Genomic DNA, 25,669 nt, shown 5'->3' with positions numbered 1-25,669 from the left:
TTCCTGGTACAAATATATGTATGTAAGCTCACTTATTAAGTAATTCATATATGAAGGACAAATATGTGTGTGTATATATACACACACACACCAAATCAGCCAGCGAAGTTTCAGATAAAGACTTACAATTCTTTCTGCCGTCTCCTCCACCTCAGGTTCTTTGAAGCAGCCATTCTTATCTTGCCGTGCCTTCACCCACATCGTCGCACGATCCAGTTTCTGTGAGGGGATTGACTCGGACTATAACAAATGAAAAATATATTAGAATTGGTAACCACAAGCTCTATTCACAAAGTTCAATAAGTATCATCCAAAAACTAACCAGTTCGGCTTCTAAGTTAGCATATCCTTTACGTGCCATACGATGAGGGTACCGATTTTCCTTTCTTTTTTCTATTTGTGCATCACGCAGTTCCTACAAACCAAAGCATACTTAGGCACTACATTGCATTGAACTTATACAAACCACCGATAAAATGAAACCAACATATGAACTAAGTTTCCAACAGCTAACAAACCTGGAATTTTGCTGAAATCCTGTCAGCGACAAAGATATCCCAATCAGCCTTCTTAACACATCGATAATCATCCGGTGGATTTTCAAGCAATTCAGGGGTATCCATATAAGGGATAATGTACTTGTTGGTCAATTTGCTTTTAAATTCCCTCCATTTATTTGCAGCAGAGGTAATCACCAGCTTCTTACATTCTTTAGGGATCACATACGCATCCTACGTATAAGAAAAAGAAGATTAGTTTACATCGGAAACAAGTGTGACTGAAAGTGATAAGGATTGCAATATGTTGTAAGATTTAGTTTAAATACCATAATAGATTCCCAGATTTTCTGTTTTTCCTCAGGGTCCACCTCTCTCCAATCACCAGTGACAATCGAGATCTTTGTACGTGCTAAGACCCCAATGTAAGACTGCATTTCTTTTGCAGCCTTACCATAAGGTTCCCCCTTATCATTAATCTGTATGGTTAGCTTTCTCCCTCTGATGAGTCGCCTTGTAATGCGATTCATTGTCACCATCCCTCGCCTTAGCAGCTTCAAACCACCAGTTGCATTAGGATCTTCGATATCATCACCAACCTCTATCTTATTAGACTTAGAACTATTTCCAGACTTGGTCTTTGATACAGATTTCTCTGATACAGCCTTTGTCTTCTTCTTCGGGGATCTAGTCTTCTTCTTAGTTTGGACAACCTTCTTCTTCGGGGACACCTCCTTCTTCTTAGCAGACACAACCCTCTTCTTTGGAGACAAAGCTTTAGGTGTGGTTGACGGCCCTGCATCCTTAGAGCTAGTTCTTTTCATTTGCACAGCTTTCATCCTCAAAGCTATCGCTTTAGCTGCTGCTGCTCTATTAGATGGCGCCATGATCTAAAACACAAAAGCACATAATCTGTTAGCCACATGATAGGCAACATGACATATATAGGATGCATCACTTACAATTAAAATGACATAATAGTGAAAATCAAACACTTAGGTAATCAAGTAACAACTGGAATCAGCATATATTCCATCAACTAACAAATTAAAGTACAACAGCTCAAAGCTACAAATGGAAATGCAGCCTATACTAATATGCATACATAAGCATCAAAATCCTAAACACCATGCTACTCCCATCAGACACGGGGCAAACTTTAATTGTCAACCCATATTCCTTCATCACCATCTCGCATATGAATGCTAGGTTGATGACCAACTACATCATCAAAGGTTTCAACTGATGGCATTGTCGGAATAAATGCTAGTTGGTCCACTTCAGGGTCTTCGCATTCATCATTAGCCCCTTCGTAGTCTTTATCCGGGCACCTCACCACTACTGACCATTCAGCATCGAGGGGGTCTTCAATATAAAAAACTTGTTTCACATGCGTAGCTAAGACAAACGGATCATTTAAATGGCCTATCCTATTCAGTTTCACCAAAGTAAACCCAAGATCGTCTACTTTGACGCCCCTAGAACTCTCTACCCAATCGCATTTAAACAATGGTACCCTAAATTTGTAATAGTCAACCTCCCATATTGTTTTAATTACACCGTAGAAGTCCATATCATCAGTTCTGGGCTTTCGATCCTTTGCACTTGCAACTTGCATTGCATCGGCAAGTAAAAAAACACCACTGTTCTGAACTGATCTGACATTGTCCCGGGATTTGGTGTTGAAATCAACTCCACTGACATGGTATCCACTAAATGTTGGCACTTCATGCCTTGGGCCGCCAGCCATCCACCTCATTGTTTCTGAAACATCATTGTCGGGAATACTCATTGCATTTGCAACCTGCTAATTGAATTATACATTAATAAAGTGCACTCATCAAATAATTAAACTCAAAACATTCAAAATCAACATATGAATAAGCATAACCCATATGAACTTACCCTTTCCTTTAACCAATCTCCAAATGTCGCATTCTGTTTTTCCCTCAACCACCTCTTGTTTTTCATGAACTTAGGGAAAGTTAACTCCAACAATTCCATATGCTCCCTAAGTACAAGGAAAAGAAAACTGATCAACAATCTAACTCAAATGAATATATATTATAGGTATTGATATTACAAAGAAAAAACAATAGCATTGAAAGTAATACGTACTTGAAGTATGGAATGGCATCTTCAGTGTTCCGTAATACACACAGGTGTGCAAGTTGTAACTCCTTTGCAGAAACGATCACCATGGTTGCGCCTGATAAAGGCTTGCATCCATTACACAGTCCAGATAAGCTTTTTGATGGAATTCCCACAGTGGTATCATCTTTACGGAGCATACGTTCTGAGCAAAACTCTATAGCCTCTTCAACAATATAATTCTCAGCAATACACCCCTCAGGAAAATGGCGACTTCTCACATACCCTTTGAACACTTTCATGTACCTCTCAAATGGGTACATCCATCGAAGAAACACCGGACCACATAACTCTACTTCTCTAACAAGATGAACTGTTAAATGAATCATTACATCGAAAAACGAAGGTGGGAAGAACTTTTCAAGCAAGCAAACTGTATCAATAAGGTCAGCTTGCATCTGTTGAAGTTTTGAAACATCTATCACCTTACTACAAATTGCCTTGAAGAATAGGCAGAACCGAATAATAGCATACCTAACTGGCTTTTCTAAAACTGATCTTAATGCCACAGGGAGAAGAATCTGCATAATAGTGTGGCAATCATGTGATTTAAGACCAACGAGTCTCAAATCTTCCATTGAAACCAGATTCCTTATGTTTGAGCAAAAGCGCACAGGAACCGTCATGTTGAAAAAGGAAGAGCATAATATTTTCTTCTCATCTAGCAGCAAGTTCCAACTCGCCAAAGGCAACTTTGCCCTTTTCGGACCAGGTGTAGGCTTCAAATCAGTTCTGATGCCCATATCAACCATGTCCAAACGAGAAGCAGCTCCATCCTTGGTCTTCCCGGGAATGTTCAATACGGTTCCAAGAATAGCATCGCAACAATTCTTCTCAATGTGCATCACATCGAGAATGTGTCTCACTGGAAGATGTTTCCAGTAATCAAGTTCAAAGAAAACCGATTTTTTTTTCCAGCAAGGTCTGTTTTTCGCTTCAACACCCTTGTGAGGGGGACAAGGTTTTTTTTTCCCAAATGGTATGTTCAGACCTTCAACTCTTGACAACATCTCCTCTCCACTTAATGGTGAAGGAGCGACATCTTTCTCTATGGTATTGTCAAAAGCTGCAGCCTGCCTTCGATATGGATGATGTCTTGGCAAAAATCTGCGATGTCTCATGAATGCCATTTTGTTACTATGCTTCAACCTGTATGGTCGGGTTTCATCAACACAAACTGGACAAGCATTGTATCCTTTGGTAATGCTGCCCGAGAGGTTCCCATATGCGGGAAAGTCGTTAATAGTCCAAAATAGGACTGCCTTCAGTTTGAAGGACTCTCCTCTAAGGGCATCATACACTTCAACCCCAACCCACAGTAGTTTCAAATCATCTATCAAAGGCTGCAAATAAACGTCAATATCATTTCCCGGCTGTTTGGGTCCAGATATTAACAATGTTAACATCATGTGCTTCCTCTTCATGCATAGCCAAGGAGGAAGGTTATATGTAACAAGAATAACAGGCCAGCAAGAGTATCGGCTACTTAATGAACTGTGGGGATTAAACCCATCTGAGGAAAGGGCTAGCCTAAGGTTCCTCGGTTCGCTACCAAATTCTGGCCACTTTGTGTCAACTAACTTCCAAGTCGGGGAATCTGCTGGATGCCTCATCATTCCATCTGTTTTCCTATCATTGGCATGCCAAGTCAAATCCTTAGCTGTCTTGGTCGATTGGAACATCCGTTTGAATCTCGGGATTGGTGGGAAGTACCACAAGACCTTCCCAGGCACCCCTTCCTTATTAGTATTATCTCTACCCAGTTTCCAACGTGATTCACCACAGGTTGGACAACTTGTTGCTTCTGCATGCTGCCCTCTATAAAGGATGCAATCATTTGGACAAGCATGAATCCTTTCATAGCCCATGCCCAATGCAGCAAGTGTTTTCTTAGCCTCATATACAGACCCAGGTACCTCATTCCCTTCAGGCAGCAACATGCCAATCATGATTAGCATGTCAGAATAACAAGAGTCTGTCATTCCGTGTTTTGCCTTCAAATTGAACGTTTGTATCAAACCATTTAACTTTGTAGTCTTAGTACAACCCGGATACAAAGGCTTATCTCCATCCTCTACAAACCTAAGAAACTCATTCGAGTCACTCGAAATCTCATCATCTTCATCCCCTATCCCAAAATCAGCACCCATATCTACTGTTTCGGATTCACCTAATATATCGGCATTCATGGCAGAAGGTTCTCCATGCCATTTCCATTGCTTATATCTAACATCAATACCATTAAAGTATATATGGTCCTTGATCACTCCAACAGAAAATTCATCATTGTTACAACACTTCAAACAAGGACAGCATATTTTTGATATGTCGCGTGCATTTGCTAAAGCGAACTTAAGAAAGTCTTCAAGTCCTATCTTAAACTTCAATGATCTTCTATCAGCATGCATCCATGATTTATCCATCTTATATATAAACACATTATACAATTAGGAACTATATTATCACCTAGGATCAGAAAGCTTAAAAACGTACATATCACTATTAAACAACTTCACCACACACACACACACACACACATATATATATATATACACACACAGAGATACATGAAGCAACATTAATTCATAAACATACAGCAGAGCTTAATTAACATTCGAATGTAGCTACTCCATGACAAACATGAGCATCAATATAACAGAAAATTCCAATAACTCGTGAACCTAACTCTAGGAGAAAATAGTTCATTCCATGAAAAAAATTCAATTCTATAACACAAAATGAAACATTGTAACCAGAACTATAAAATTCCAAAAATTCATGTGCTTCTAGAACAGAAAGTTCACAAAAATAAAATGAAGAACGAACTATGTGATGATTATAAATGCTTACCTCAATTTGTTTAAGTCAGAGCTAAGCCAATCATCCGCTTCCAATGCTTGCCTAATGAGCCTAACTCCAAGCTTTCACTACATAGCACCCACAGCAAAAAAAAAAAAAAAAAAAAAAAAAAAAAAAAAAAAAAAAAAAAACATGATCAGCAGTATGTAGTATAGAACAAGTTCAGATTGCACAAATAGAACACGACAAAAAATGATGGATGTAACAGAATAGCTTAAGGGAAAGATATATTTCTATTTCGATATGCGTATGAAAGGGAGAGCCAACTAGAAAGTGCTGAAAGTGCTTTTTTTATCAGAAAACAGAATGCTGAAGCATGCAAGTCTGCAAAATGATTTAAGTGCAAACCAAATGAAATGAAGCTCAACAATAACTGATGAAAGTGTATTTCATGAAATAACTTGAAAGGCAGTTCATCTATGTACTTTTACAATATGACTGCTTCATGAATTTGAATCAAATCCATTGTTCATGGTATTCAAGTAAAATTAGTTTGCACTCTGTCAATACTAAAACTTAAAAATCATAATCTCACATAAATGAAAAACACTCAAGTCTCACCAAGAAAGATAAAATGTCGTGCTATAATCTTCAAGTTATACTGATTCATTCACTTCACCAATTAAAACTAAATTGGGTGAACCATGCATGCAGAAGGATGTTACGACAGAAAAGTAAACAAAAACTAACGATCAATTCCAGTTATTCAATAAAAGGTTCACTTACATTGGCTGCTTCACCCCAGATCAAACAGTACATGGAAACAAACAGTAGCTTTTTCTCCTTCCTAACTGACTGCAAACTGCACAAAATTGATTGATTCCATTAGTCACTAACTCACTATCATCAATCACCATCATTTAATAAACAAGAAAATATCAATTTATCATCGGAAGAGTGAAGTAAGAAAGGATATATATGAAATCAGATCTAGAAGTCCATACTTGCTCCAAACTGGCTGAATGCACAAGTAGTTACACCACTTTATATAGTTGTCTAGGGACTTTAAAAATATATTTTGCACCGCAGCCTCATCCAATATCTGCGCAATACAAGGACACAAGTCACAATTTGTGATAAATAAATTAAATCTTACAACAACTCTTCAATAACACATGGCACTGTAATGAAATAACTAGAAACCTCATGAAGAGGTCCAATAAGTTCTTATGGAGACTGTTGAAGTAAAATAAGATGTGTACTTTTGTTTAACCACCTTTAACGATATGAATATCATATTAAGATAGAAATTTCATTTTATGTAAACCCCCACTGAGGCCAGCACGTCAAAGACAAACTTGTCCACAAAATTTCTTGTCTTTTCCAAATTATAAAGTGCAGTATTATCATGTCATGTGTCTGAAATACATGAAGAGCTTCTTATAGATATCACTTTCGCATAGGTACCAGACGAGTAGGTAGATATAATTCATTATATTCAAGTTTAAATGATGTATATGCCATTAAAATCATGGATAGCTAGCATCAAAAATAAGATTTACAAAAGATCCCCACCCCATCCTTTACTTCCAATAACACTAAACTCAAGACAAAACATATATTCATTGGCAACACAACAATGCCGCCCCATCATGTACTTCTCAGTTAACTATCTCAATTAGCATGGAATATTGATGAGAGACTTACAGGTTCAGTTTCTTCAGGAATGCGAGGACGAGTTCAAGGTTAGCAGAGCCTCGGGGCTGTCGGAGGAGGAAGTCGAGAAGCGCCGGGCGGTGTACGGATGGAACGAACTGGAGAAGCACGAGGATTAGTCGATCCTGAAGCTCCTGATGGATCAGCTCAGCGACACGCTCGTCCGGGTTCTATTGTTCGCGGCGGTTCTCTCCTTCGTTCTCACATGGTACCGATCTGTTGGTCGTCTGGGATCGGAGATCGCTCTGATCTGGGTTGGTCGTCTGAGATCGGAGATCGCTCTGATCTGGGTTGTTCGTCTGAGATCGGGGATCGTTCTGATCTGGGTTGGTCGTCTGAGATCGGAGATCGCTCTGATCTGTTGGTCGTCTGGGATCGGAGATCGCTCTGATCTGTTGACGATTTGGGGTCTAGCTCTGATCTGGGTTCGCTCCAATCTGTTGCTCAATTGGGTTCTAGGTCGACTGCTGGAGAAGAAGGGTTCTAGGTCGACTGCTCGAGGAGAAGAAAAGAGGCGTCTATTTTTTTAACTAAGTGTTATTAGAGAACTCGGGGTATCTAGCGCTAGGTCATTTAGTTCAGCCAGTTTTTTTTAACCAAGTTTTAGTTCAGCCAAAAATGTTTTTTTGTCCAGACAAGGAGAAATAATTTCTCCCTTTACTCAGACAACAGAATCTGTTGTCTGAATTTTCTAAATTATAACAAACTTGAAAAAGTTGAATTGGTGTTGATTTTGATACCATTTAGACGACATAAATAGTTAAATCTGTTGTCTGAAGACGTTCAAAAAAATCAGACAACAGAAAAAACGTCTTCTGTCGTCTGAGTGGTATGGTCTGAAGCATTTTTTGGCATAGTGATAGCTGATCAAAGAGAGGCCAAAGACCAATTCTTCAGCATTCTTGACTCCATTGAATCATTTTCATCCTATCCAAGATCCATTTTCTCTTTAGAGAAGACACCACCATTTCCACCACTAAAACCACCATCTCCACCACTAAAATCACCATTTCCACCACTACAACCTCTATTTCCTCCACCACTCAACACAACTCACCTTAGAGATTCCAAATTTCACTATTCTTACCAATATCAAGAGCTTGGAGCAAGGAGAATGAGGTGACTACCACCACATCATGTTCTTGGAGACCCATCTCCACCACCTCTTCCGACATCATTAATAGTCACCCTTTACTCCCTATCTCTTTATGTATTTGATGTTTAATAGAATGTTGAAGCTTGTGTATCTAGCTATGTGTGAGTAGTGAACTAGTTGGGGCTAGGGTTGAAAGCCCTAGCCAAACTTGCTTGTATTGATTCTTTTGTTTATAAATTGATGCAAATTCATGTTGTCATTCTCACATACTAAGTCAATAGTTGAATACATTACTTAGACCTAATGAATTTGAGTTATGTGTTTGCCATGACATGAAGTTTTTCCTAGAGATTGATTACCTTTAGGCAAAAAGGGAGCATGAAAGCACACCATGTGTGCATGTGAGGGTAGTGAGCTAAAATCACATAGAGATAGGATTGGTTTGCTTGCTTGGATACCTAAACTCTAAGCTTTATGCATTTAGGGGCAAAGGATTGAGACCTATCCGGTAATTGAATTTGTCTCTAGGTAGTTAGCTCTAGACTTATCCGGTTAGAGTTAATAAAATGAAAGGAGTTTAAGCCTTAGTAGTCCTATCCGGATGCTAAGAGGGTAGTTGGACAATTAGCTTTGTATCATTCATATTCAATTGCTTTAATGCTTGCAAGGGAGGCAAAAGCTGAAACCCGATGCCCTAACTCCCATCCATTTGATAACAACTTGTTTAGTTTAGCTTAGTTTATATTACTTGCTTTCATTGTTTCAATTTGAATAGAAACCAATCTCAAAATCAAAATCAAATCTCTACACACCATCTTGCACATACTCACCATGAACTTTGGTTCACTTGTGAGCATTTGTTTGTGATTGTACATTTGCATATTCTTCTAGTTTTTCCTTAGGTTTTCCCTAGTTAGGAAAGGATTTACCAATCCTCGTGGGTTCGACATCCTTACTTAATCCCCTATTCTATAACTTGTACCTCTTGCACTTGAGGGTGACTTCAATGCTAACACCCTATCAAGTCTATAAGGCTGCTTGATAACGCTGGAGAGTTTACATCAAAAGCATTTGATGATTATTGCATGTCTATTGGGATCGATGTAGAGCATCATGTACCCCATGTGCATACACAAAATGGTCTCGCAGAAGCCACCATCAAAAGGCTACAAATGGTGGCTAGGGCACTGGTTATGCGCACCAACCTGCCTATATATGCCTGAGGTTATGCAATATTGCACGCAGCTTTACTTATTCGTTTCAGACCCACTGCTAGCCAACCATTTTTTGCGTACCAGTTGGTAACTGGATATGAGCCTGACATTTCATACTTACGCATATTTGGTTGCGCAGTATATGTGCCTATTGCGCCCCTACAGCGTACCAAAATGGGTCCTCAGAGACAATTAAGTATTTATGTTGGATACGAATCTCCAACAATTATCCGCTACTTGGAACCCTTGACAGGCGATCTCTTTATCGCTAGATTTGTGGATTGTCACTTTGATGAGACAGTCTTCCCATCGTTAGGGGGAGATATGAAAAAGAATTTTCCAAGGGAACGACAAGAATTGTTGTGGTTTGCCCCTACTTTGTCTCATTTTGATCCCCGCACTTCACAATGTGAAAGTGAAGTGAAAAGAATAATCGATCTTCAGAACATAGCAAATTCGATGCCTGATGCGTTTACTGATATCGTAAAAGTGACGAGATCACATATGCAATTTCATATCTCATAAAGCGTAATGAGAAGAATGAAGTCCTGAGGTACAAGGCTCGCCTTGTGGTGCAAGGTTTCTCACAACGCCCTGGAATTGACTACGAGGAGACATACTCTCCCGAAATGAACGTTATAACGTTCCGCTACTTAGTTAGCTTGGTAGTTTCCGAAGGACTGGAAATGCAGCTCATGGATGTGTTTACTACATATCTCTATGGACAAAGCGCATCCTGCTAGCACTCCCATGATCGGTCGAAGTTTGGATGCAAAGAAAGATCCATTTTGTCCAAAGGAAGATGACGAAAAGGTGCTGGGAGATGAAATTCCCTATCTAAGTGCAATAGGCTCATTATTGTACTTAACCCAATGTACTCGACTAGACATTGCATTCTCAGTGAATTTGTTAGCTAGATTTATCTCAGCGCCAACGCAACGTCACTGGAATGATATCAAGAACATTTTCCGATACCTAAAAGGAACCATTGGCTTGGACTGTTCTTTCCCTATAGAGAGACAAGAGGGACCGCAGATGGAACTACAATCCCTAAAGAAAATGTTGATGGCGAAAGCGCCACTCACTACACCAGACCCCCGAATGATGTTTTGGTTGATTTTGCTAATGCTGGGTACCTCTCTGACCCACATAAAAGTCGTTCCCAAACTGGTTATGTATTTACCATTGGGAACACGGCGATATCTTGGAGATCAACCAAGCAAACCCTTGTGGCTACCTCCTCAAACCACTCAGAGATCATTGCTCTACATGAGGCGGTTCGTGAGTGTATATGGTTAAGAGCTATCATTATACATATTCGAGGGACTAGTGGTTTGAGTTCTACCACTGAAGAGCCTACTTGCATTTATGAAGATAATGCAGCTTGCATCGAACAGATGAAGCTATGTTATATCAAGGGTGATAATACAAAACATATATCGCCAAAGTTTTTCTACAATCAGCAACAACAGGCTCTCCTCAAGATTCAAGTGAATCACGTAAGGTCTGAGGAGAATGTGGCAGATTTGTTCACCAAATTATTGCCTAAGGCCATATTTGAGAAACATATGAAAAACATTGGAATGCGAAGGCTTTCCAATCTCCCTTAATTAATGTAAGGATCAGGGGGAGGTGTAGATGTCATGGGGAGTCTAAAACACACATGTCATCCTCAAATGTAATAGGTGCGTTGTGCTCTTTTCCTTCAACCAATGTGTATTTTTTGTCCCACATGGTTTTTATTGTTACTTGGCAACGTTTTTAGTGAGGCAACAATATTGTCTTTGACTTGGCACAAGGGGGAGTGTTAGAGGAAAAACACATTTTGTGCCTTCGTCAAATTCGTCAAAGCAACTGACGAGGAGGAAATCAAGAAATTACATTCACAACTCAATCAGCATTTAGTATCATTATTGTAATTGATATTTCCGTTGTAATTCTATCACTATATAAAGGGACTATGAAATGAAATGTGTAGACCAATTCCAATTCTCAATATACTTTTACATTGCTAACTTATTAAGTTTCCTAATAATAAAACAACTGAAAAGCTAGACATCAATGATAATTAATTGTAAAATATTCTAAACCGGTCTAAGCAACATTTCCATATTTCCTAGTATAGATTGGATAATTAGTACACATTAAGTACTATTAATTTTAAATTAATATCTTTATTTATTCGTTACCTTGGGGGAGGGGGTTCAGTGATTGAATTAAGGCCAAGTTCTATATAGTTGTATGAGGTATATATAGTCGATTAAGTGAAGATAAGGCCAATACTCTATCTACCTTAACAAACATGCACTTTTACTTAGTTACAAACATAGGTTATTGAAGTGGTAAAATATTACATAAACTAAAACGTTAAACATGCATGAGAAGTGTACATGTACCACCACCGTACTCCTGCAAATTAACTAGATTACATGAGCAGCTCGATGGACTCCTTTCAGATCATATTTAAATAAGATCAGAATTAGTACAGGGAAGTATAACGTACAGTTAGCTACGTAGGTCGAAAACCAGAAATATGACATTGGGAGGAAGAAATGTCGGGCAGTATAGACAAAGCAAAGTACAGCTAGCTTACAATCCTTACAATACAGAGAAAATAAGCAGTTTGCGCCAAATCTCATACATTACTCCAGATAATTGATACGAAGCAAAATTGTTTCAACTTAATTAATAACAAAAGAAAAGCCACAGTGAATAATGCTGATTAATTTTTTTTTTTTCTAGAGTCAACATAAAGATTCCATAGGCCAATACAGTTAAGAAACATTTTGGCATCCAGTGCTTCCACCACAGAATGGTTGGATGACTCGGACATTCTCAACTAAGTACTGCTCCTCGCTGTTCATTTGAAGCAATAAATTCATCAGGCATCTCATACAGAAGAAATTCTTCGAGCAACATAAGACTACCAATGCCAAATAGAAGTAACTTTAGATTTCGACATTTAGACAATGTTAGCCTCTTAAGCTCAGGCATTGCTCCATCCTCGATTATCATCAAATCTAGCTCATCAAATTGCTCAATGCGTAATACCTGTAGTTTCTTGAACTTTTTAGCTCTGAACTTCAACAAATCCCCAGTATAAAAGTCAACCAACTCGAGTTCCACAAGATTAGGCAAATCTTGAAGGGCCTCAAGTGAGCTGGAATCAGCATCCAATTTTGATCTCTTTAAAGCAATCCTAGCTAGACTATGAAGCTGGGAGATCCACTGCGGCAGACTCTCCAGGCGCCCTGTCAAAGAGAGACGTTGTAGATAGCGAGGAGGCCCATCAGGGGAGTTCATATGATCCAAATCAAGATACTCGGCCTCACTTGTTGATCGTATGTCAAGTGTCGAAAGCTCTCTCATTTTCTGGATGGAACAGCACAGTTCTCTTCCATGCTCATTTTCGAGATCGACCAGACCCAACTTCCGGAGAGCAACTAACTGTCCCAAGGCTTGAAGGACTACTTTTCTTTGCTTTTTCACCTTGATTAGAAACAACTTCTGTATGGAAGACAAAGCTCCAATGTTGCCTGCAGGAACCTCAACTCCTTGTGCTACACCAGAAGTAACATCACAGCTATAAACTAAAAGATGACGCATATCCTGGAGTTCATAAATCTTTTTTGGTAAGCTGGTCACCTGTGTGTGCTTAAGATCTAAGGTTTGCAAAAATGCAAGATTGCCGATGGACTTTGGAACTGATTTGATTTCAGTTTGGCTCAGATTTAAGTACCTTAAGAGGGGGAGACCAATAACATTGTCAGGGAAGTTCTTTAAAGGTACACCTTGCATATCTAACACCCTCAAGTATGTACAGGTCTTAAGTACCACTTCAAGCTCGGAAGGGAAACTTGCCTGCCCAAACACTAGTAAGGTACGAATCTGACTTAACTCCTTATCCTTTAACAAATTAATATTGACATTTTGAACCGAAAGGCGCCGAATTTTCTCACCAGAATGAGCAGCAATACTGCAGTTTGGTTCCAATACAGTGATGAAGTTCCCCTCTTTTGAAATGATGAACTCTCGCACAAGGTTGAAAACACGACAGCTCCTTACACGACCATCCATCTCTCTTGTGGTGGCATGAACCAAATTCCTTCCGATGAGCTCATTGAGATAACTTTCCCCAGCTTCTTCCATTGTTTGTCCTTTTCCCGGTTTTACAAATCCTTCAGCTAACCACAATCGAATAAGCCTGTCACGGCTGATGGAATAGTCTTCTGGAAACATGCCAAAGTACGAGAAACATATTTTAAGATGGCTCGGAAGATGCATGTAACTTGGCTGCAAGACACGGCTAATAATCGAAAGACTAAAATGAGGTCTAATTTCAGACCCAAGGCTTTGATGTAACTTTTTCCACTCAATTGGAGTTTGTGGCTTCTTTGCAAGCAAAGTAGCAATAGCTGAAATTGCAAGGGGCAGACCTTCACACTTCTTCAGAAAATTTTTAGCCCACTCTTCGAGCTCAGGTGGACAATATCCTGCAGTATGTTTGAAAGCCTTGTTGCAAAATAGACACCAGGCATCTTTCCATAATAATCCGCAACTCAAATCATGGATATACTCGGAGGACTCTACACGAGAAGAAGCTATATCAGAGTTACGAGTAGTTATGATTACTTTACTCCCAAGCAATCCTTTTGGCAAAGCATTTGTGATGCGTTCCAGATCATTTGTTGTCCAAACATTATCCAAAACAACCACAAATCTCTTTCCCTTCAGATGACTGAGTTCTGCTTTTTGATCTTCTTCTGCTTTAGAAGGGCGGGACACATCAATCCAAGCAAGGCAATCAAAAAATTCTTGAATGCTCTTGCTGTCATAAACATTCTTCACGACAGTGGTTTTGCCGGAGCCGCCAGGACCAACAATCAAAATCATCAAGAGCCTCAAATCTACTTCCAACAACTGTTTGGAAAGTCTTTCTCTAGGCTCCTCAAACCCTACGATTTCGTCTTCTTCAAGAACTTGGTGGATTAAACTATCTCTCTGCCTTGTGCTGAAACTTGGTGGCTCAAGAATTGAATTCAGTCCTGAGAAGGAACTAATTTTCGTTTCAATATCTTTAATCTTGGTGGAGAACTCAACTCTTGCGTTCTTTTCTGTTCGATAATGGGCAACGTCGTGCAGCTTCTGAGAGAACATGTTGCTGTGGAAGTGTAATACCCGGTCGATTTCTTTTAATCAAAGCAAAGCAGTATTGCTTACTTTCATGATTTCGCTGCTTTAACTTTAATGATTATGCTTGGGTTAACTGATTGAGTTGATCTTCATTGGCCGACACTCTCCCTCACTCACACCCTCTCTCTCTCTCACTCAAACTCTCACTCTCTTTCTCGTCCGAAATCCAACCGAAAACAGAGCAAAGGCTCTTCGGTCTCTCTCTACCTCCACCGGCCACCAAACGGCGTCGAACCACTTCCTTTTGCTTCGTCTCAGCCTTGCGCAGCTGCCAGAGGCAGCCTTGCACCGTGACACGGCCACCAGCGGCGGCGGGAAGCTCCGCCCGGTTTGAGCTCGTTTTGGAACCACGCTTGATATCTCAAGCTACCGGTCACCAATCCTCACCAAAATCCATCCACAAGCTCGCCTCAACTTCCTGAAGCTCCCAGAAGCAGCCTCACACGGCGGCGCATCCCGTAGCAGCAACTACAAGTCAACCCCGCCAAGAACGAAACCGGAGCTATCGATCCAAATATCTCGAGCTACAGGACGTATTTTTGAGTGATTCTTGAACCAGTGAGCTCACCTTGAAGTTCTGAAAAACTCTCCAGAAGGAATCGAAGCGTTTCGTTGAAGTTTTTACGTCGAAACTCAAGCTCGCCGGATTCTGGAATTTTTCCGACCACCGAAGCTTTCGATCGGTATATCTCGAGCTACAGACCATATTTTTCTGTGATTCTTGAACCAGTGAGTTCTTCTTGAGTTTCTTAACAACTCTTAAGAAGGAATCGAAGCCTTAAATTGACGTTTTCACGTCGATTTTGGAGCTCGCCGGTTTCTGGAAAAATTCCGGCCACCGACTGATTTTTGGTACATTTCGATCCCTTCCTGTCATTTTTTGGTCTTGTGCTAGTTATGAAAAGTGTCCAGAATGAGAAAACGAAGGGGACAAGCACAGCCCCGATACCAATTGTGGTGGTCGGCGGTGGCTCTGTCCCTAACTCCGGCGGCCCTTTCCGGCCACCTCCGGAGGTCAAAAATTTAGTTTCTGTCAATTTTATGATTCTATGTTTCGATACGATCATTTCGGCGTATTATACGCATTTTTCGGTTATCGTATGAATTAGTTATGAATTTTGAGATTTCGATCGTTAGATTTATGATCTGTGGAATTAGGACCGTCAGATGAACCTATAATTTTGATATGATGATCGTATGACTGCCCCAGAGGCTTTGTGCGGTCATGGGCGAAGATCCGACCGTTGGATCTTCGTATAAATGCAAAACAGTGATTAGGAAGGCGATCCGTGAGGATCCGACCGTTGGATCATCATTTAATTTCAATCCGACCGTTGGATTTTCGTTTGATTATGTTTTTGAGTTATTGGCTAAGTTAAGGTCATGTTTGATTAGGTGATCGACGGTTTGATTTGGCGGACGATTCGTGAAATTGTATTTTGAGCTGTTAAGAAGACGCAGCGGGAATTTAGAGGTGAGTAAACCTCACGTGGTTCATATTACGAACCGAATAAATTTAATTACCTTATTTTGTCGTAATTGCGTGAAAATATTTATGAAATAAATATTTGTTTTAAAATCATATGGACTTGATCAATTACGGTCCATGGGTAAGTAAAATGATTTTTATTATACAAAATGAATTTCACGATTTTCTTGTGTGAACTATAGTTGGTATTAGTGGTCATTCCTGAGTGGGTGATTACGTATATATATATTTACGTGATTATATGTGGAATGGTGTGACATTGAAGAGTGTGGAATTTGGGATGATTAAAATACTATGAATTGAAATTTGACTTATCATATTTATATGTGATGATCATGATTGATGAGTTCTTGTTAATATTCATGATTTACATTGGAGTATGTATAGAGTTGGAGAATGTAGGATTCTGAGGACGAGGTGTCCGAAGTTTGACGGTTATGGATAACCGGAGTGTTTGTGTACTGAGGACGGGGATGTCCAAAGTGCGACGGTTTATTATTAACCGAAGTTGTGTACTGAGGACGGGGATGTCCAAAGTGCGACGGTTTATTATTAACCGAAGTTGTGTACCGAGGACGGGAATGTCCAAAGTGCGACGGTTTATTATTAACCGAAGTATATGGTGCTGAGGACGGGGATGTCCAAAGCGCGACGGTTATAGTGTTAACCGAAGTATTTTGCCGTTGCTTGACCCTAGGCCAAGGTGTCAGAGGTAACGAGGCAGTTAGAGCTCTAACGTGTTATGGGATGGGACCAAAGTGGTGATAGTGTTGTGTGATAGGACCAAAGTGGTGATATTGAATTGGTTGACGTTTGCGTCGTAGATGTTGAGATTGTTGGTTGTGTTGTTGAGTTATAAGAATTGTAATTTAAAATCAACAGTTCTTTCTTGTTTACTCATACTGGCTGTAAAAAGCTTACCGGGTTTTGTGTTGTTGCAACTCCCGGTACACTATTCAAATTGTGTAGCGGGAAATCCTACAGGTCAGGAGAACCAGGACGGTGATCGGGCTGCTTAGAGTAGTGTTATGTGAATTACAGCATTATATTGTGAGGTTTGTTATGCTCATTTAGAGCTTTACGATTTTACTTTGTAAGAGTGAATTGTAATAATTAACTCTAGGTTTTCGAGTTTTTGTGTTGAGTGGCGAGTGGTGTGTTTGTTTGTGAGAAAAAAATTCAGAACGTTATTTGTATTAATTGTTTATTCATGTTTCGGATTTGAATTGGTTATTCAAAATTCGGGGCGTGACAGGAAGTGATGTGGAATCTGAGCCATGAACTTGTCAAGAGCATCTTCAATTTCATAAGCCAGATTTTGGACCTCTTCGACACGATTTTGAAGCATTCGGCTGCCTTCATTAATCTCTTCCGAGTCCCCTAGATAGGCTTGCATCTTCTTCAGACATTTGCAGGCTCTTTCAACATCATCATGGATATTAGTACTTCGGTCGTTGGACTTGTTTATTTCGAACAAGCTCATCGCCTTCTCGGCACACAACAATGATAAAGGAATTGCAAGTTCCGCCATTTTCAAGCTAGACAAATTTTTAAGTTCTAGAAAATTGCTTCTCGATTAGTGCAGATTCTGCACTTTCCTGAGACTCTTGTAATGGTGATTAATGGTGATCTCACATGCTGAGATGTAGAAGCAGAAATTAATGACTCAAAGAGTCAAAAATAATACACTCTAATCAGATAAACTTGCGCTAGATGAATGGGTTGGACAAGAAGGGTTTAAAAATTTGGGGGGATGCTCGATAGGAACACTGTAGGAAGATGAGTTCTGGAATTATTTCATGGGAATGATGAGAGTGGTTGTGTAAGTACCAATTTATAAAGAATGAGACACTGTATGTATTACCAAGTCCACACGTACACAGTAACTCGGAAGAGATTGATGACCTTGACCATCTACATGCTTAATTACTGTTTAGAAATAGATGACTTCAGCCTAAAATTCGTGGTTACCCACGGTTAGATTTTATATTAAAGATAAAAGGAAAATCATATTTTACACTTCACATTCCATGTTTTTTTTTTAATATTTTAAATTTTATATTTTTATAATGTATATTATAAAAATGTAAGATACTATAAAAGAAAACATGGAGTGTTGAGTATAAAGTAGGAAGTATAAATTTCGATCCCCAAAGAAAGGTTCTAAAAATCGCTAAGCGCTAGTCGGGCGGTGAGCTGAGGACTAGCACCTAGACACTTAGGCGGGGCCTAGGCGGTTTTTGATTTTTAATTATTTATAAAATATAATTATATAAACGAAAATGCTTGAGACACCAAAAAATTATACCAATAAATGACATGGCAAGTGCCACATAATCATTTTAGATGTAATAATTTCAACACTACTAGAATTATGTCATTAGACATCAGTCCAGAACCGATGTAAAACTAATTTCTGACCGACCTCTTAGTGGCTGATGTAAAAGATCCAAACATCAGTATAAGCGCGTCAAAAACCGATGTCCCGGACAACGACCAACATCGCTTCTAAAACACAAATCAATGTATAATCGTTACAATCATCATAATTTTGTATGTTAACTATATTTAATTCTTCATATTTTCACATTTTATGCTTAATAAAGTATATCTCGAACAATACCTAAGTGAACATTTAAATCGATTACAATTTCAGAAATGATGTCTAATACTCTCGTAGACATCAGTCTTCAAAAAATTTTGTTTGTTCGTGTCCATTTTTACGTGCATCTTGCCACCTTATTCTCTTGAGAACGATGTATGTGCCTTTAGGCAACATCGGTTAATCTATTAAGAATGATGTGTTATTTAGTTGTAGACATCACTTCAGTTTTTCAAAACCGATGTCCTGTATTTCATGGTAAATCGGTTTACTTTATAGCAACTGCTTTGTACGTTGACTATAGATTACGGTTCGGTATTTAGATATCGATGTGCATTGATTTTGTGTACATCGATTTTGGGGTCACATTTCGATATGTCGATAATCATGAGACATCGTTTTCTTTGACATTATTGTTTTGTTATACATTTATATATATACATCACTTCCTTTTGACGAGCATGATGTGTAATGTTTAATTGTAGCTGCTACTTGGAATAAAATTGACATATCTCAACATCTTAACTCAAGCACATCATCCAAAAATGGGACATTTCATTAATTTTCTTTCTAAATTCATGATCCAACATAAAACTCCAAGCCTCCAAAGGCTAGCCTAGAAATATATGAATAACAAGCTACAATCAGTTTTATCAACAAACTTTGCCTCAAAGCAAAAAACTAGCCGTACTCAAAATCATTTTAGTAGTCAAAATTCTATACCAAAGTCTGTATATAATGACCCACTTCAATGCGCACCTCATTACTGTTGGCTATATGATTTTCGAGTCTTTACCGCCCACTAGATTTGTATAAACCAACATATATATGTAGAATTCTGTTGAAATGGACTCAATAAGAAATTCCATATTCCTCTCTAGAAATGGACTAGTTGATAATTGCAGACGATCATAATCACACTGAAACAGCAACACTTGATAAAATAAGTACTCAAAAAAATATTAATATATCATTTATAAAAGAAATTAATAATGATTTCAACCGCAGCAAAATAAGTGACCCCTAGGCTCCTCTCAGGTCGTGTTCTTCGAAGCTACTTCCATGGCTCTACACGGATGTGCGTATCTTTATTAACAAAAAAAAATTGTAGATCTGAATTACACCATTATGTATGTATTCATGAAACAACTGCTATAATTTCTAAGTTTCAATGGAAGTTATGATTTGAAGGACAATCCCAAATCATCTACCGTACTTATATATATCTTCCTCCTCCATACCAACCACAACAACACACATGATGATGAAAGAAGATGATGGAAACTCATATAGCTAGCTAAGAGCATCTTTAGCAATGCTAGTAATTTTTTAGTCAAATTTTAACCAAAGTAGCTAAAAAGTCATTTTAGCTAGCAACTTTAGAAATACGTCTGTATCAGTGCTCTCTATTTATCGAATGTTGAAAAAAATTCAAAAGCTTTTTATGAACTTCTAAATCTACCCTAACTCTAGAGAAAACCCTAGAGGACACCGCTGTGGGTGATAGTGCCTGTCCGGCTGCTCCTCGGCGCCGGCGACGGCCTCTGGTCTAGCCGGTGGCTGTTGGGTGAGGCCGGACGAGTGTTTTGTTTCATGGTTGTGGCTAAGTTTCGAAGGATTGGATTGGAAGGTGTACGGTTTCGCCTATATTGGTCGAAGGGTGTGGCTGCGTTGGGGAGATGGGCGGCGATCGGAGAACGGAAGGGAGTTTGCTGGGCCAGAACGGCTTCTTCTAGCGGTCGTTGGGCGGCTGGGATTGATGGCTGTTTCTGGTGTTCGATCTGGTTTTTTCTGCAGATTTCCCAGATGTCGGTTTGGGTTGGGTGGACTGAGGCGCTCGATGTTGTCTTCCGATGGTGGGACGGTGATGGAGGCATGACAGTTGCCCGACACCGGTGGTGGGTTGGCGGTTGTGGTGGCGGGCCGGCGAAGCTGCTCCTTTGGGCCGGCCGGGTTGAACACTTTGCTGGTTTGGTCCTTTGGGCTTGGATGCAGCTGGTAGGCCCGATCTAGGCTGGAGATGGGGCTTGGGCTTGGGCTCAGTTTTTGGGCACTGCCCTAGGTCTAAGTTTATTTTATGTTTTAGTTTATTTATGTTGGTTAGTTATATGTCGCTTTATGCGAGCAATAAGTCCCTACATTAGTTGTGTAGGACTAATCGGGCTATGTGCCTGCGTATGCACTCTACGTGTCTTGTCTGCTCTAGGTTGGTGGCGAGTTATTTGCTTCGTCAAGTGGGCGCTGCCACCTAGTGGAAGGGTGAGACTCAGTGTCGTCGGATTTTCTTTTCGGCGGCAACATGGGAGGAAAGCTGTGCTAAAGCTGGTAATTATGTTATGTTGTAATCGGGTTACATATCAAGTTATATTTCCGCTATGTCACTGCTATGCTAAACCAAATGGAGTAGCTATTTGTGCACTCTTTGCTAGTTGGTGCTTTTTAGAATACATGTCTTATGTAGAGATTCCTGATATTATTTCAGGACATACTCTAGATTAAAACCCGGCAACGGCGCCAAAAACTTGTTGTGAAATTTTAATTAAAACTCGCAAGCGCACGAATCGTCGTTAGTATAGTGTGCAAGTACGAGGTCGTTCCAACTGAGGATTGATAATCAATTTAAATCCTAACCTAATTAATCCAAACACAAAATCATATAAACAATCAAGCTAAAGAAGATATGGTTTTGAGGTTTTCGACTAAACAAATAATGTGAAAATTAAAGAAAGAAAGAAACAAATAATGATAAAACCTAGGGTTTCGGAATCAACCACTAACAATCCTATTTATGTTTCAATGCAATTAACAGATTCTTTTGTTTCTCTAGATGATAATTCCCGTATCTAAGTCCTTCTCAGGTACTCTAGACCATAGTTTTCCTTAAGTGTATGATGCTCTCCCTCTCGGGTAAAGATCTTATATCCCAACTATGCAGTTTATCCTTCTCAGGTATAAATTTAACATGCAAGACTCATTACGCTTTAGAAAACAAGGGAATCAAGCAAACCATTAGTCTTTCTCAAGTAATAATGTAATTTACCACACTTAATCACAAGAAGCTAATCAAATTATATTGCATCTCTGCTTCAAATTTGTCTTCCAATTACTATATGCAAAGCCCTAAGATGATCAATCAAAGAACTTAAACATAAAGCATAAATTCAAATAGTGATTAAGCATTCATCATAAAGAAACTATAAATCCATCAATAAAACATCAAAGTACATAAACAATCGTGATAGAGCATTATCCTAACCCTAGAAAAAGGTTTAACAAAAGATAACTAAATAAAATATAGGAAAAACATAAAGAGAATGGAAGGGGAAAAGAAGAGGAAGGATGGATGAGTCGTCTCTGCTCCTTAGGCATCTACATTGTGCTCCCGAGACTCTCCTCTCATGTAAATTCGTGCTCCCTTATATAGGGAAGATTTCTGCTCATCTTTGGCTTCATGTTTCCTTGTAAAACTTGGATTTAGATTCATTTCTTCATTTGGAATGGGAAAACCTTGAAATATCTCTTGTAGAAGTAGGAATAAGTTCATCATTGAATACTCATCTGAATTAACTTCCTTGAAACATTAGGATTGACGATCTTGTGTCATGGAACTTGGGTTCTCAATGAATATTTGTAAAATCCCGAGCAGATTTTCTGTCCGACCTATCTTCACTCAAATAATAATAACTTTCTCCAGAAGTATCGAAATCAAGATCCGTAAAATTATACATAAAGTAGACATCCGTAGCTTTCCAATGATATGAAGCTCATTGTCTGATTCGATCTAGGTAACTCCCAGTAATTCGGCGAAGTTGGGTGTTCTGCACAGACAGATTCTGGGACCTGGGCGTCTTTTAATCCTAGTTAGCTCATTTTAACTTCTTTTCTTCTCTTTATGAGACAAACCTACAAAAACACTATAACAACATAAATGACTTGAAATAAGGAGGACTAAGCATAAATACTAAGATTAAGAGGCAAAGAAATATAGGAAAATATGAGCACATCAGTTACATATCAAGTTATCTTTCCGCTATGTCACTGCTATGCTAAACCAAATGGAGTAGCTATTTGTGCACTCTTTGCTAGTTGGTGCTTTTTAGAATACATGTCTTATGTAGAGATTCCTGATATTATTTCAGGACATACTCTAGACACTTATTGTAATAAGGGGTTTAGGCTTAATGCCCCCCTCCCATTGTATTCGACAGTTTCATTAATCGAGGCTTGAGGGCAACCGCACCATCCCTTTATTCAAAAAAAAAAAAAAGTTTAAATGTATTTATAATTTATATAAAATAACTTAAAATTAATATGTTAAATTATAGAGAGCCTCATCTCGCTCTCTATATTTAAGAGCGAGATAGCTAAAAGTTATAATGGAGAGCCACTTAGAAGTCTGGTGGAGCTACTAAAATAGAAAAAAAAGTTAAACATGCTCTCTAAATTTAAGGAGCTAAAATAGAGAGTCTGCTAAAGATGCTCTAATGGCTAGAAATATAATACAATTCCAGCAATCTGAAACTTTCTCTTCCCGGGTTATGTGGATCAAGTTTTAGGGTTTCTTCTTAGGGTGGTGCTATTCACACACCCTTTTTCTCTATTCACACACCCCCTTTAATTTTCCATTACTTTAATTCAATCTTTTTTTATAAATTACCCTAACTACCCTCCCTTGTAAATCTGGTTCTTTTTCTTTTTTGTTTTTTCTATTTGGCAATTCAATCATGAATCAAACATCATTATACAATAATTCAATTTTTTTAACCTATAAATGAAGGAAAATAATACGTTTATTAAGTAGAAGGACCTGTATTATTAGACAAAGAATATGCTTCCCAGGTAATCACCTTCACCTAACTGAAACCAAATTGTAAAGTTTGTTCTCATAATTTGCAAAGTACCAAACTCAATGCTTGTTTGTTTATGACTCTTAATCCAGGTGCATCCACCTCAAATCGAAAAAAAAAATATATGGAATCAGCGTTTTATCCACTTCAGCCACAAGGTTCCACATTGCAGCTGATAATGTACACAACATTTGGAGATGCTCTACATAATATTGAATGCAATGAGTTGCAATCTTCGTGTTGGGAAAAAATTATGTTCTACTAGCATAATATAGTAGAACAAGTTATGTTTATAATCATAAGGCCATCATTATTAGACTGTTGTAAAGTTCTATAGTTGCTCAATGGATTCGAATATACCAAATAATTTCAGTTAGAATCTTACCAGGAATAATGGATTCAAAGGGGCTTGAATGATCACTAAACTCTTTTTTTTTTTCCATGACTCCATTGCAAATCAAATGTAAAATTTTCTCAAAAGATAGGTCTAAAGTTTCTTGTTCTATCATGATTAAACTTCAAAGCATCATACTAGAGAGATAGAATGACTATGCTAGAGAAGTTTTTGATGAAAAAAAAAAGGGAATCGAAAAGAGTTTTAAAGTTCTCTGTGTTTGCGGGAAAATAAGGGTTTAGAATTTGATAATGATTGACTTGCCAAATAGAAAAAATAAAAAGAAACATAATTATAAGGAAGGGTAATTATGGTAATTTTTAAAAGAAAATTGAATTAAAGTAATAGAAAAATAGAGAGGGTGTGTGAATAGTGAAAAATGGTGTGTGAATAGCACCACCCTTCTTCTTATTATTATTATTGTTAATATTATTAAAAATTATTATTAAAGAATTTAATATCTTATGAGAGAGACATGTTGGAAATTAAATTTCACAAAATCAATTACGCGGCATGCGCCACATCATTTGGGATCCAATTTTGATACAAAAATTTGGGATCTCTAGCATCACTCTTATATAAATAATAATATAAAAATTGCTACAATTGATTAAAAATGAGTTTACAAACTCAAAATAGGGAGAAAATGCTTGAAGAATCTGTCATTCAACTAGCCTTACCGACTTCACACCAGTACACACTCATTTACTCATTTACAAATCAATGAGTCATAGTTCAGTTAGCCTGCCTAAACTATATCCAAGGAAAGAAAAAAAAATATCTATATAAATGGCTAAAACACCGTACTACAGCAGTACAGGATATGCAAACACAACATCACCAATCATTCTAATAATCAAATTATACCCATATTGGATCTAAACAACATAAATCAAAAGATCAAAATTGAAAAGCGCTATCAATAAACATAAACAATCTAAAGTTATATTAATCTAAAATAGTAAAATCATAATTCTGGATTCATGATCGATGAACAGCATAAGCATTAGTCCAAAGCATTCATAAATTTTTTTTAATGAATTATCACAATATGGCCTGATGCGTTTCAAAAAGAAAAAATTAATCAATAATCATGATTAAATTCATATAATCTATTCATCATATAATTCTTATCTAATAGTCTGATGCGTTTCAAAACTCAAAACCATTAATCAAAACTCAACCATTAATCAATGATTCAATATGTCTAACCAATCGTTCAGTCAATATGCCTAATAGATGACATAATAGATGAATTTATGAGGATAGAGACACTGATATGTTCCAGTAGAGGAGAGAGACGCGCGCAGTAGTGAGCCAGTGACGAATCGACCAAGAGATTGGAGAAGAGAAATGGGCGCAGTGATGACAGATAGGATCGCCGAATCATCGACCGGAGAAGAAAGAGACGCGCAAGTGCAGGTTAGAGGAGGGAGAGAGGGATTGCGAAATGAAAGGGACAAAGCAAGATAGGGACGGCTTTGCAGATTCGCCGTTTCAGACTTCAGTTTTGATAAGATCCACCTAGAGTGCCCAAGCTCCCGCCCAAAGTCAACCGATTATCTGAAATGATTGTAGGTTAATCTGGGTGGCTCGTCAATGCTTAGCGCCTAGACGCCGCCTAGAGCCATTTTTAAAACATTGCCAAAGAAAATGTGAGTAGTTACTTAA

The 25,669-nt window shown here is 38.4% G+C and overlaps 1 protein-coding gene and 1 pseudogene across 1 annotated transcript; both read right to left on the bottom strand.

Moving 5' to 3' along the window:
• Positions 1 to 1,656: 1,656 nt before the first annotated feature.
• On the bottom strand, positions 1,657 to 5,071 carry LOC133724291 (uncharacterized). The gene is made up of 3 exons (XM_062150982.1): positions 2,616 to 5,071; positions 2,403 to 2,508; positions 1,657 to 2,301 (listed from the first exon to the last, which is right to left on the bottom strand). Exons 1-3 carry the CDS (start codon positions 5,069 to 5,071, stop codon positions 1,657 to 1,659), a joined length of 3,207 nt encoding a protein of 1,068 aa, XP_062006966.1.
• A 6,960-nt stretch (positions 5,072 to 12,031) lies between these two features.
• On the bottom strand, positions 12,032 to 17,939 carry LOC133724292 (disease resistance protein RPM1-like; annotated as a pseudogene).
• Between the last annotated feature and the right edge of the window lie 7,730 nt (positions 17,940 to 25,669).

This window comes from Rosa rugosa, unplaced genomic scaffold (genome assembly GCF_958449725.1).
Source record: "Rosa rugosa unplaced genomic scaffold, drRosRugo1.1 SCAFFOLD_151, whole genome shotgun sequence".
In the NCBI taxonomy this organism is placed as follows: Eukaryota; Viridiplantae; Streptophyta; class Magnoliopsida; order Rosales; family Rosaceae; genus Rosa; species Rosa rugosa.
Note: the sequence above shows the minus strand (reverse complement) of the source record. Positions and strands in the feature narration are given on the sequence as shown.

Excerpts from the sequence above, each read along its gene's own strand:
- LOC133724291 (XM_062150982.1), bottom strand. The coding sequence starts at position 5,071 with ATGGATAAATCATGGATGCATGCTGATAGAAGATCATTGAAGTTTAAG. Across the intron at positions 2,509-2,615 it reads GATGCCATTCCATACTTCAA|GGAGCATATGGAATTGTTGG; the intron begins GTACGTATTACT and ends CCTTGTACTTAG. Across the intron at positions 2,302-2,402 it reads GAGATTGGTTAAAGGAAAGG|GTTGCAAATGCAATGAGTAT; the intron begins GTAAGTTCATAT and ends TTCAATTAGCAG.